This window comes from Brienomyrus brachyistius, chromosome 11 (assembly GCF_023856365.1).
Source record: "Brienomyrus brachyistius isolate T26 chromosome 11, BBRACH_0.4, whole genome shotgun sequence".
Classification (NCBI taxonomy): domain Eukaryota; kingdom Metazoa; phylum Chordata; class Actinopteri; order Osteoglossiformes; family Mormyridae; genus Brienomyrus; species Brienomyrus brachyistius.
The window spans coordinates 5,947,369-5,961,463 of NC_064543.1; the positions used below are offsets into that span (position 1 = coordinate 5,947,369).

Below are 14,095 nucleotides of genomic sequence, written 5' to 3' on the forward strand. Positions count from 1 at the left end.
TCTTTGAAAATGTTTAATGTTATTTATCTGGGCAGTAAGTGTATATTTGCCCAGAATAAAACACAATCAACATTGGATCATATACAAATTAAAAGTAACACAATAAAAACTAACAACGTCTTCTTTTCTCCAAAATGTTTCCGATGGCTTGTTGACTTTATGAACACTGCTTCAGTTCCCAAACCTCTCTTCAGGGGTACCTCAGCCATTACATGTATTTGTTAAATTTCTCTACCTGCTCACTTAATTCATAAACTGTGAGCATTGGACGAACGCTGCAAATACTGTGATGACTTCAGGAGAGGCTTTGACATGACAACGCTGGCACGCTTTGGTGGACATATTATAGCTCGACACCAAAATGAAAGATCATTTGAGCATCATTTTCTTTTAAGATCTTTCAGAAGCTTGCTGAAGATGCTGTTCCATCTCTGCTACGGTGGTTGTAGATAGTGGCCCAAGTTACTTAATGTTTCTCTTTTGTTTTGCTAGTTGAGGTAAATCTGAGTGCTGGTCCTGCACCCCCTACAGGACGGGAACTGTAGTACAGAACTTATGGCTCCTGCTGAAATGGCTCCTGAGACGCTGCGTTAGGGACACACGGGGTTAATGGGCGGGGCCAGCGGGAGCTTGGGGGCGAGACCACAGATTAGTCTGCTCGTTAGCTTTTAACATTAGCCTGGCTTCTCCATATGAAGTGGCTTCCTGCCTTCACCACAGCTGTAAGGGGGCCGTGCCCCTCCCTGGGTGGCCCCTTTAAGTGCAACCAAGCCTCAGGCTTGGCACTTTGACGGACTGGCTCCCATTCAGCACGATTCACTCTTAAAGGTCAGTGTTTTCAATTAGAATGCAAGGGGCCAAGTCGAGATGATGCAAACTTCCCGTAACGACTGGGGTACGGCTCACGGCGCACTCTGTGCACACATTTCCTCTAAATGGTGCTGTCCGGGGATGGGGTATTTAAATTTTTATTTTTTAATTTTTTTTAAAGGGCGGTTTGGCTTCGTACGGCATGAGATTGTGATGTGATAATCTCCCTCTACATGCCCATCACCCCCCCCTCCCGACCCCCATTCAGCGTTTTGTTACGGCACATTAATATTCATTTGTACTGTGCTAAATGATGGCAGCTTTCCTTGGTGTCAGACTGTGTTGGTGGGAGGGGGGGTACAGTGCCACAACTTTGTTCAGTTGGCAGGGTGTTTGCCAGGAAGGGGCCGAGGGGGCGGGTTCTGGAGGCCATTGTTGATTTTCCCATCTGGTTAAACTGGTTCCAGCTCCATAAGTGCACAGGCTGTGTGTGTCTTACACTCTGCCACTGCAGCTGCTGAGATCCTGGGCTCACTTCTGAATATTTCATCTGTCGCACTTGATGAATCCCCGTCCAGGCCATCAATGCAGGTGCCCTTATCTATCTATCTCTTGCCTGTGTTTCGCCATAAACCCCTCTGCCGTATTGTAGTAAACCCTTCTCCTGATTTGCAGTTTTTAATCTCACTGCATCTTCGCCAGTCACACACTCTGAGGGCTGCCAGTGTCCCCGTTTGAACCCCCTTCCCTGGTGGCCCTCTGTCACACCTCCTCCCAATTCCGGACAACCATGTGCCCGATACGTGCCGGAGGGTCTGAGGACGAGAGGCGACGCGTCACGGATGACACCTGTTGAAGCAGCAGGTTCTGGGGGGTGCCTTTCTGCCTGACAGCTTTGGGCTGCGTGGTAACGGGCATCCAGAAATCATGGTCAACCAATTGGAAAAGGGGGGAGGGGGGCAGGAGAGAGGAGGTATTTACCGGGATGTGGGCATCACGGAGTTACACGAGGAGACTGACGTACACTGTCAAAGGCCAAGGGGGATCTGACTGAGAAGGATGATGCGTACAAAACACACCCTCAGGAATTCTGTGTTAAAAGTAATCTCTCTCAGCTCTTAGGACGCCCAGGAACCACACCACTGCACCATCTGCCTAACTGGATCTATGTACCTTCATGTTGGGGCAGCATCTTGGTACAGTGTTTCAGTGGTACAGTGTTTAACGCTGTTTCCTCATACCTCTGGGACCAGGGTTCGAGTTGCCACAGCGGCCAACTGCATCCCTGCCCTCCATAATCCCTATTCTTCTGTAAATTAAGGCGGTATCCATGGCAACTGTTACCCAGGAGACGGTGTGGGTTTCCTGTCTTGGCTGGTGATGTGTCATGGAAGTGATGGGGTGGGAATCAGGTGGCCAAGCTTGAGGGGTAACTGCCACACCTGGTCAATTAAGCTCTGGCCTGACGGTGAAAAACCGCAAATGTGTTAAGGATTTGCATTTATTACCCTAGTTGCATTTATTACTTTAAAACAAAGCAAACTTATTTTTTAATCTGTCACTGTGAGATTAGACGCTGTGCAGCACATTTCAAAGCAGGGTAAGACACTGTCACTGTAATTGGCGTGTGGGAGACTGAAGACTGCTCTTAGAAAAGCTGATTTAGGCATTTGCCAGTAAATCCTGCCACAGCAACTGCAGAGAGAAGAAAAGTCTTCATAACAAACTTAACCACATGTCCGGCTCAAAAGTCCATCCTAATCGTAATATTCTGGTGGTGACCTCTTAATATCAGAATATCTGAATATACTTTCTGTATCCTTTATGGACTACAGCCGTGGTCCCAATGTGTGTGTGTGTGTGTGTGTGTGTGTGTGTGTGTGTGTGTGTGTGTGTATATATATATATATATATATATATATATATATATATATATATATATATATATATATATATATATATATATATATATATATATATATATATAAAACATACTGTTCCACCTAGTGCGTACATCTTGTTATAAGCGTTTCTGATTGCAGTTAAGTTTTAATATCTTCCAGGAGAGTATACGTAATTGGCGAATGCTTAAAATGTCCCACAATTATTCTTCTATTGGCAACAGCGTCACATACACTTTGTTGTCATGGCAGCCCCTCAAACTGCAGCAAGTGCGCAAAACAGCCCAAGCTAGCAACTCTCAAATCATCCATTGCTTTTTTTCGTAATTATCGCGTTCTCACACATGGCGTGCGCATTGTTACCTGGATTTTCCACTAAGCGCTACTCACATCTCTCAAAACTTTGTTTTTTACAAAGATTGCAAATCGTTGTGCTACCAGTTGTTGATAAGAGCGTAAAATACATCCAGATTGCCCCCATCTTACCTGATTTTCTTACGCTTCTATACTGCGATGGTGATGCGCATGACGTCCCAGCAGACGGAAATCACACCCACTGAGTGGCAGCGTTAGCCTTCAGCTTCAATGCAAAGTATCTCAAATTGGAAAGAGTTGTCCTGCGATTGATTGTACAAATGGATTTAACAAGAATAAATTAAAAAAGTAAGTATTGAACATGAATAATTCACATATGGCCGATACCCGACACGTCTAATAGGTATGGATGGGTGCCGATACTAATCCGAATATCGGGTTGGTGCAACTCGAGTTCGGCGTATGTAAATCAATAATGGTTTATTTGCTAAGATGACACAGAATTTAAAAAAATCATTATCGTGATTCCTCTGACCTCCTTAGTATGATTAGTTTTCTGTTTCTACGGATCATTGCATTTCGAGCGCGTTTTGTTTCATTCGGGGAAAATTGTAATCCCGTACAGCAGGGTTTCACAATTAAAATGGTTTTGGATAAATCTATAGGTAAATAACATAAAACCAGATAACATTCTACAAATCAATTTTCTGCTGACCTGTGTATAAATAGCCCTACATTTACCGTACTTCAGCTCAAACCTCTACAGTACTGATGCTATTTTATGTATACTAAAAGCGTGCTTCACGCAAAGTATTATATATCTTATAACATTATTTAAAAAAATCAACCTATTCAATGTTTGAAATGACGCATCACTCCATGTTTATGATGAAATTAAAGCAGCATTTTTATTTAGGAATTGAAAAAAAATCCTTAAAGGGGCTTTAGCGCTATCTATCCATCTATTGTCCTGCTGGAAGTTGGCTAGTTTTGTAGATATTTACCGTAGAAATGTCTGGCTTCCCTCGAATATAATAGGAGTGATACAGCCAATATCTACAAAACTAGGCAGCAGAACTGAGGGTGAACTGGGGTGAATTTGCTCCTTGAAATAAAGGTTCTATATTTCAGAGTACATAGCAATAAAGGTAGATGCAGAGATTAATATTTACGACATATTTATCCCAATCAGTTCAAATGTGGAAATGTGCCAGTCTTTAGGGTAACAGAGACGTCAGCCACTTTTCAACCGACATACAGGAACCAAACTGTACTGTGAAGAGAGACTAGCTACTGTAGGGTTCCAGCTCGCTTCGGTTTTCCATGGAGGACCGGTGCGGGATTTTGGGATGACCTCTCAATCAACCAATAATAAAACAGTGGTTCTCAACCCCAGTCCTGGGGACCGACTGTTATTGGCTGATTGAGCGGCCATCCCAAAATCCCGCACCGGCCCTCTATGGAACGGGTTCCCCCTCCTGGCCTATACCTTACTCTGCCCCGAGGCTAAGGTTAGTCTTGAATTTTTGCGTACGTTTCCTTTAATTGTGTTATATCCACATTGGTTCACTGTTTACAGTTTGTTATCCACTCAAGCGGGATACTACCAAAGACACAGCAGATGTAATGTAATTCTGGCATCTTTGTGCCATTTTCTTCTGTTAGACTGATTTGTGTTGGTTCACTTGGCACTGAAACATGTAGCCCTTCAGTGTCAAAAGCAAGCTGGGTGTCATTAAACCTCAAAGTAAGGACAGTCCATTAGAGCTGGCTTGGGGGGCAACTTTCACTATCCTGAAAACTGTCGCTAAAAATGTAAATAACAGACATAATTTAAATGATCATTTATGTTATATACATAAATGTAACTTCTGGAAATTCTGTTTTCATGGGGCCCCTAGTTTTCAGGGGCCCAGGCAGCTGCCTGCACTTGCGTTCTGGTGAGTCCGTCCCCTGGCGGGAGGGGCTTTTATGTCCACAATCACTCCCCACACGAAACATCTGTCACCCCCCATGTGACCCGCGCAGTGATGTCCGGGTCCTCGGGCCTCAGTCGGAGGCAGCCTTTCCCTCGATTCCATGTCGCTTGGCCGCTCTGTCTCTCAAAGCCCCTTTGTGCCGTCATCAATACTCCACTTGTTGTGGAAATACCAAATGCAGTTTATTCCAGAGAAAAAAATAGCATTAAGTGATTTAAAAAAAGATTCAAGGTTAAATGTAATTGGCCTTCTGACTTTCATCTCTGGCTATCTGAGGGAAGCTGTCTTCTCGTCCTGCAGGTGGCGTGGCTCGAGGCCATCCCAGTCTACACTTTCCATCACGTAATATATTACAGGATCGTTTAATCTGAAGCCAAAAACGGGGCATTCAGAGGCAAAACAGGTTTTTTTCTGGGCACATTAAGCACTCTACCGTTATGAATGAGCATGAATCTACCTCGTCGTGTTATTTACTGAATCTGCAGTAGTGAAGAAAAAGATCATTATCGTTGCAGAGCCTCAGCATCAGAGCCAACTTTTTCCTAAACTAAAATACATTTATATATATATAAAATCAGTGGCGGCTGGCCCATAAGGGGCACTCAGGCCCCACCCTCCCACATATGGGGGGCAGAATATAAAATATATAAAAATTAAAAATATATATTTTTTTTTTATCGATGTCAGTTTTACTCAATAGTGTGTGCCTACATGCAATCTGAATTATTTAAACAACATTTCCATCAACAGCGAATTTCCACCGACAGATTTCCACCAATCATTTCTCTTCTCGGGCACTCATCAAAGCACCCCAGAAGTGCAGCGAAATAGCCAATCGTGTACGGTTGCTAGGCGAATATAATAAAGATTTCGCCTATCAGCATCGCCGAATTAAATGGTTTTGGGGTGCTGGAAATTTTGTAAATATCATATATTTACAAATCATATATAAATATCAAATAAATATCATATTATAATATACTGGATATATAACTTCTAGCTGCTTATCCATATAGGGTAATGATGCTGTATATTTTGGCCTGTTTCCAATGTACTTTGATAGTTCATGTCCAGTTTGTGTTTTTTATACTCAAATCTGCAAAGGGCAGAATTATAAACCAAGGCTATTTTTGCCAGCGCAGACATGATAGCCATACATAGCTCTGAAAATCAGGGGCATGAGGTGGGGGTTGTTGCATTTTATACTGATGAAGACGTGCCGTGTGGAACGACTGTCCCTCCCCTAGAGGCCTCGCCCAGGGCAAACACACTTCTCCTCTTCGCCCTCTCTCTCCTACTCTCCCCTGCTTTCAAAGGCCACTTGTTTGAGGAGCTGAATTCCTCCTTTCACAGTCTGTACAAACAGCTCTCTCCCCCCTCACCCCCTCACCCCATCCCTGGCTCGTCGCATGCCTCTCACAGCCCGGTGTCCACTTATGTAGAAATGTGAAAAATTCCTCGTTTACTGTTCGGACTCGTGGCCAACTTGTCTCCAGCTGTCCCATGTGGGACTCTCCACCCCCCTCGCAGCATCATCCCACCAACAATTCCCAAAACTGATTTCTGTCACCCACTCCCAGAAGCGGCTGGTTGCAGAGCCTGCCCCTCCAGCTAGGGGGCGCCAGCCCAGAAGCACAATCTGTGCATTGTTCCACTTCCCTGCAGCTCCACTCGCACGCAGAGAAGTTAACCGGGGCTCGGTTTCCCTCTGTGTTTTTGGCATTACGTCAGTCCCGATTTCCCACTTGCCGTCTGACTGGGGACTGAGAAGGTTGACTTAGAGGAGGGGCTGCCGCCTCAGTATTGCAGGGTCACAGTAAGAACACAGACCTCCGGCGGGGAACAGAACTCACCAGCTGACGCAGACACTGACCTAATCTCACCCCAAGCATTACAAACCCATTATAGTCAGATTTTACTTTTTATACAAAGTGACACATTTTATTAGTAAAATGTATGTCTAATTAAATGAATTACACTTATCACAACATAACAAATACTGGAGTTACTAAAAGCAAATCAGACCACGACAGATGTGGATAATTAGTAGGTGTGGTGGGGGGAGTGTTGAAAATGTCCCTTTAGCCCAAGTGATCGAAAGTGTCCCCCCCCCCTTTGAGGTTCTGAGTGACTCTTTATGATCACAGATGATCATGTTAAATTAACTGAGGGGGAATCTCCCCTCCCCAGCAGCAAAATTTACAGAGCGGACATGCCTGTCTTCTCCCACCGGGTCAAGCACCTGGCCATCAAAAAGTCTCTGCACAGCACTGATAATTAATGTGACCTAAGACATACTCATGTTTTTATGAAGAAAGGTCCCAGGTTTCAGTGTTTGTGAATTTGACAGACAGACAAAGGGATACATTTCAATAAATGTATTTTATTGATGACCAACAGGCTTTTTCCCTTTTACAATAAATTTGCAGTAATTCTATTTTTGTTTTAGGTTTCAAAGAGAAATACGGAATATTGCACAGAAAATAACTGAAGTACTAGGGCAAATACAGCGCAAGAAGAGGAACTATCACGATGCTCTCGGTACGGACCCCCACGGCAGGAGGAAGCGGGGCGGGGTAGCGTGTGCCATTTTCAGAACCATTAAGACAAGTCGCAGTTATTATTATTAATTTTTTTTAAAGACATTTTAAAATAAGTACTTCATTTCATTTTGTTTTAAACTATTACATACAGGATATAACTGAAGATTACATGCAGAAACAAGCAGGGCTCCTGGAAATGGAAATGGTCTCAGGGTGAAGTTTCCGGAAGATGTAACTGAAAGATGCCTTTGCGTTTTATATTGTGTTTTTTTACAGCTGCTTTCTTCCCTCTCTGGGAAGAAAAATGTAATCACATGTAATTTTTTATGCTAAAAATAAAAAGTCTCGCTAGAATGATATGATCTTCCAGTATAGCCAGAGTTTATTGTTGTGTGTGTGTGTATGTATATATATATATATATATATATATATATATATATATATATATATATATATATATATATATATATATATATATATATATATATATATGTATGAACATGAGTACACCATTTATTTCTTTGAAGCCTGTTTTGAGTCTGAAGTAGTTTTGCGGTTGAGAACACCTCAACGAAAGTGTTTAGGGCAAACGGTGATGATCGTATCACGTCTTTCATTGAAGCCCAACATTAACTGTATCTAACCCTTCAGGACACTCTCTGTCAAAATCTGGCTAATTAGATCTGCATGCCTCTTTTAATGTCACATCCTGGCTCCTTACTTTTCAACCTGCAGTGTAGTCAAACTCGACCATTCCCAGTCCCAGACTTTGCTCTGCTTTCAAATAGGCTGCTTTACAGGAGTAAGCTCGCTCCGTGATGCTACTTCAAGTCTTTTTTGGGAATCATCTCTTGTTTCATGTTTGTTGGGCCATCTAATTCTGGCTTTGTCACTTTGGCTCCGTCAGCGACCGCTGGGACGTCCGACGTTAAGGGAACACGTCTGTGAATAGCCAAGAGGTCATGTATAGCACGTCTACAGGTGACGACTACTGACAACAGAGGAGCGTCATCGCTAACAAACTACATCAATATAAACTGCATTCATACTATAAAAAAATGTAAATGGTTACTCTGGATCTGCCCACTGACTTTAAGAGGAATTAGAGCAGGATGACCATCTTTAAAATGTGGGCGGGATCAGCAAGGCGGGAATTCCTCCATGTGCAACGGTCACAAAGCCACCAGCCACATGACCCATATTCAAGCCCGCTACACCAGAGCCTGACTTTTTGTGCGTAAGTAGCTGTTAAGTTGACGTTGAAAACCGGCAGCTGGGAAATGCATGTACAGCCCCTGCAGTGTAAATGAGGTGCATGTAAAAGTTAGCGCTAGTTTTCACAAAAATTACAGTAATAAGGAAAAATCGATGCAGCCATTTATGGTCACTGACGCCACTGCACCTGCCCTCCATCCAAGGGCAGACTGGGAGGCTGGAGTTGCATAACGTGTCATTGTACGTATTTATTGATTTTCCTGTCTTTTTGGGAATACTTTGAATGGCACAATTTGTGTTTACAAGCAGAGTCACTAACGTCCCCATCCTGATGGGATCAGTCGTGTGGAATTCGTACGGAACACACCAAAGTGTTAAGCCCCCCCCCCCAGTCAGTATGGACCCTCCTTTGCCGTACTGTGTGCATCCTCCTGATTCACGCAAAACACATTCCGATTCACCATGTTATGCAGCATTTTAAGGAGAACACTTATTGTTAGACAATCATTCAGCAATAACAGCGAATGTCTTGAAAGAATGAACAAAAAAATGCCGCGACCCGACTGTCTGCTTCCCAGAAACAGCGCAAAGCAACACTAAATGAGAAGGAAATGTAAACACCGTCGAAATTCTGGTTAGCAACTATGGCATTTTGAAACAATGCGGGTTAATAAAAATGGCAACACTGCAAACAGTAATTAGAAAACAAATGTTCCTCAATTAAAACCCTTCAAATAACCAACACTGTAGTTAAAAAAAAAAAAAAAACCTACAAGCAGTTACGTTCAGATTTTTACATGGAAAAACATTTTTTAAAAGGGCACTGGTCCCATCTGTAGAGATCCGCACAGCACTCTGACACCCAACACAGTCCTTTTTCATGGCAGCTAAATAGCACACCCACACCTACAGTAATGCAGACTCCATGACCCCAAATGAACAACACTAGTTCTCCCAATTTTCAAAATGCAACCTAGAACCTCCGTCAAAACATATAGATCTTTGCCTCCACAATCCACAGTTTTCTTGGTATACACCACATGTCTACCAACTATAACATACAGCTTTCATTGCGTCATCAGTTAACATACAAGCTTTCATTCTCATTTACAGTCTTTGTGCATGTCTTTGAAACGTGGTACAAACGCTGGCGGTCTACGTTAAACATGTCACCTCGGAAATGATGTTCTTCTAAATCGCTACATCTATAGCCGTTCATGCTAGGCTCTGTTCACCTTCAGCTTCTGAAAAGGATCTTGGATGATTCAGCATTAATTTTGTTCATTTTTAATCTCCATCTCAATGGAACATTCCACGGATGATCCTTGATTCCAACTCCCAGTGTCTTGCTATAATTAAGGCCCACTTAAGATAACTGACCCAGTGACTTCTGTAAGAAGAACCCGACATACAGCTCTCTACTCCAGTGTTTCCCAACCTGACCCTGAGGAATCCACAGCCAGTGCACGTTTTTCTGCTCCCGTTACTTCAGTTGGAAACTTGGAGGGAGCAAAAACATGGACTGTCTGCAGGTCCCAAGGACCGGATTGACACATTCCAATTCCACCCTGGGCTAGAACCTCAAGGCACGTGTGGTTGATTCTCACACCACCCATGTAAATATACCCACAAGAATCCTATCTACAGTTTCTGTTACAAAACACTGCAAGGTCAGTCATCCTCACACGAACCAGTAGCTGCGCAGCCAACAAGACAGGACGAGCCTACTTTCTACTGGAGTAACACGATTCTCAGTCTTCTCAGGATTCTTGCAAGAATAAATATTATCTATTGCTACATTTGCAAATGCATTGATCTTATTCACATATGGGGAAGTGTTTAAGTAAAATCTGTTAGAATATTTTTAAATTAAGTTTCTCAAATATGTTTGATGTTCAACAAGGATTGCTGAAAATAAATCAAGATATAATAGTCTTAACAAAATAGTTTGAATTAACTTTATATATTATACCACAAATGTTAAATATCTCAGCTCTGCAATAGGAGTTAAGTCTTCAACAAAAAACATAATACAGACCATGTAATGAGTTTGAAACATATTTTAAATGTTCTTTTCTTTGTCATTAAGGTACATAATATATAGAAAAATGTCGTAATATATCCTGAAAGCTTCCAACTAGTACAAGAGAAAACAGCATTGTGTGAATATTCTGGAAAATCAATTGATTGAAGAAAAAAATCGCTGTAATGGATAGTGTGTGATACTTCTCATTACACCCCAGAAAAATAATTCCTACCTAAAATCTGCTAATAGTTGTCCTCTTACGATTATGTTAAAACAGATATTACCATTTATATTGTTATGAGGGCATGTGACTATTTGTAAGTTCCTGCGAAACCAGCAATGATGACAGAGACAGAACCAGAATGATTCAAAAGCCCCATTTTTTTTTTACAATCACCTTAAGGTATTGTGCACTGATCAAGAAGTATCTACCCAGCATCAAAAAACACGAGCCAGGGTCTACGGCCCATGCTGAAGCTGAAAGCTCGTAAAAGGGTTAAATCGTTTAGCACAGCCAACCAGCTGTCAGTAGACAAACATACTCTGTAGTATACTGAAAGAAGGCTAGTATGTTTTTTATTTCATACCTCAAACCACCAGAGGAAAAGAAAAAGAAAATTTACACTCAATCTACTGCCTGACAAAGAAGAAATTTTGAAAGAAGAAACAGGCCATTTCCTGCTAAAATTCCTAATTTATCTTGACGGACGCTGTCAGTCAACAATTGTTTTAAAGTTCACGTAATTTCAGGCGAGTTCACCTCCTGTAACACATTCAGAGAAAAGGACTTCCACCCACTTCCAAGTGGTACCTCTTCCATTGATATTAAGACGATCATTCCAAAGAGGACAAGGTTTGTCAGGCATTAAAAAACCAGAGAGTTGAACGACATTTTAAACAATACCACTGAACCAACCTCTCTGTGTACCGAGTAAAGCGCTACACGGGAGCCCCTCATTTGTGTTAGACGCACCTACAACACCAAGCACAGAACTGGTCAGCCACAGTTTCAGCTCAGACACAGTTGGATCGAAACTTTGGAAATGATGACAATGTGCAAATGATTCAGAAATATACAGCTGAAGGCAAAAAAAAAACAAAGCAAGCATAATAATTTAGTCAACACAAGTATTACAAGAACACCATCACCGGTGATGATGCAAACTAGCATGACAGACTAGTGAGGGCTGTGCTTTGAATTAATCCAGTAACAAGATGAATACCAAATATCTGCAATTAACTTGGTGAGATAGCATCACTGTCCTATGTTATTTCATTTCACTACAGCACATCAAGTAAGGACTCTCTAGAAAAGCATCCATAACGTTAACCAGGGCAGCTATGGTATTTTTTCTTTTTTGGCGATTTTACATACGTCAGCTTTCTTGCATTAAAAAATAAGCCTTTATTCAAATTTTCTATGTTAACTTGTATGTGTAGCTCAGGTCTTCTTTATGGCAAACTCGACAGTTGCTGCGTGTCCTAGCAAGGCATTCAACAAGATTTCATGATGTTGTAGATCAGTGACCATTCAGCGATGGAACCGGCATATGCAAGCATAGAGGGGTAACGGCAAAACAACTGCGGAAATTCAAAAAATGGAGATGACGAAAATGTTTCGGTATTACTATATGATTGGCTGCAGAAAGCTGGAAAAATCTTCCCTCTTGAGAAACAGAGAAATCGAGATGAGAAGCAAAACAGATGAAGAGACTGAGAGGGTCTCAGAACTCGATCTTGCAGGCAGGGAAGGACTCGTCCTGCATGACGACGGTGCTGCTGCTGGCCAGGACCATAACGTTAAGCTCCTGCTGCTTCTCGTGGGTCTGTTGGTACCATTCTCGCGTCACTTCGGTGTCATGAGTAGGGATCAAAGTGACCTTTGGGGGAGAAGGAAGTGGAAAGAGGCTGGGTGTGACTACGACATCATGTTACAAGGTACATTACGTCAATTGACAATAAACCTCTGTGGTGGACTGTCCAAGGTGTCACGTGCCCTATGTTTTCTGGAAAAAGTTCCACAGGCATTGGAACCCTGTATTTAATAGGCAATACTGGGTTGGATAGATTGATAGATTGATAAACTTTATTTAATGTTGTCATACCTCTATGATGCATTATAACGTAGGTATAAGAATTAATAAAGCATTACAGCATTTTCTATTGACAGTTAAAAAGCATTATAGTGTTCATTATAATACTTCATAAGCTTCAATGAAGCTCTCATCTATAATGCACTATTGATAGGTCATGAGGCATTATAGTGTTGATTATAATACTGCAAAAACTCCAATAATATACTAAACATAACCTCATTATGCATTATAATGGTTAGTATAATTAAGGATGCTTTGTACCGCACATAGTGTGTTCATAAAGCACTCATAATGCATACTAAACATGACCATAATGTGATACGCCTTATTATAAATATTTATAACCATGTTTATAGTGATTTATGAATGCATTATAATGTGTTATGAATGTGTTCATGAATTCCTATAGAGTTGGCATTCACAGAAAGTGAAATAAGCCCTACTGTATGTATATTTTATTGAGGAAGGCTCCATAGCATTAAGAACACACTTATTATAATCAATCTTTCATGATTAAGATAATAGAAGTAGAGAGAATTAGTTTTTAAACAGCGAAACTGCTGATGTCAGCTTACGGCACATGGTCACTGCATCTGGTCTCTGTTTTTCTGAATCCAGATTCCAGTGTTCTCACTGCTTTTATACTGATGATTTGAAGAACTGCAGTTCAGGGGACTCTGCCTGTGAGTGTACTGTGCCTTTTATTTAGTCTTGTTTAAACTATTGAACTTTATCCTGAAAATGTTCCTTTTGTAGCACAGAATGTTCTCTTGATTGTATCTGACCTTCTGCTGGATATTGGGTACATCCGACATTTTTAAGATAAGACAAGAAAGGAAAGGAGAGGAAAGGAAACTCAGGGCTGTAGAAAAGTCGACTTATTTTACCTGGAGATTGGACCCCCACTGGGCCTTGCCGTCAAGCAGGGCATCCAGAACCCCACGGCTGGGCTCCCCATTGGCGGTGTCGTTGCCGCTCACCACGTAGTACGCGGCACGCACACGCTTGAAGAACTCCTGGTCCACGTTCTTGGCACTGCAGTGATTGGGGATGTAGGCCAGGTCTACGTAGATGGGGGGTCCTGGTGGTACCACTGAACTGGACTTCTGGGAACTGGAACCTAATGGTAACACATACCATTCTTTGTCAAATAAAGATCCACAACGTAAAAACACCTAGACTCATTTACACTACAGACATTTAGTCCTAC

At 41.9% G+C, this 14,095-nt stretch overlaps 1 protein-coding gene across 3 annotated transcripts in view; it reads right to left on the reverse strand.

Annotated features, from left to right (window-relative positions):
- Positions 1-7,368: 7,368 nt before the first annotated feature.
- LOC125751403 (microtubule-associated protein 1A-like) overlaps positions 7,369-14,095 on the reverse strand; it is a 49,119-nt gene continuing 42,392 nt past the window's right edge. For all 3 annotated transcript variants that reach the window (XM_049030129.1, XM_049030128.1, XM_049030130.1), the window contains 2 exons: positions 13,773-14,005; positions 7,369-12,669 (listed from right to left, as the gene is read on the reverse strand). In XM_049030129.1, coding sequence (XP_048886086.1) covers positions 12,514-12,669; positions 13,773-14,005 — 389 coding nt within the window. In that variant the 3' untranslated portion in view covers positions 7,369-12,513. The remainder of the gene's footprint in view (positions 12,670-13,772; positions 14,006-14,095) is intronic.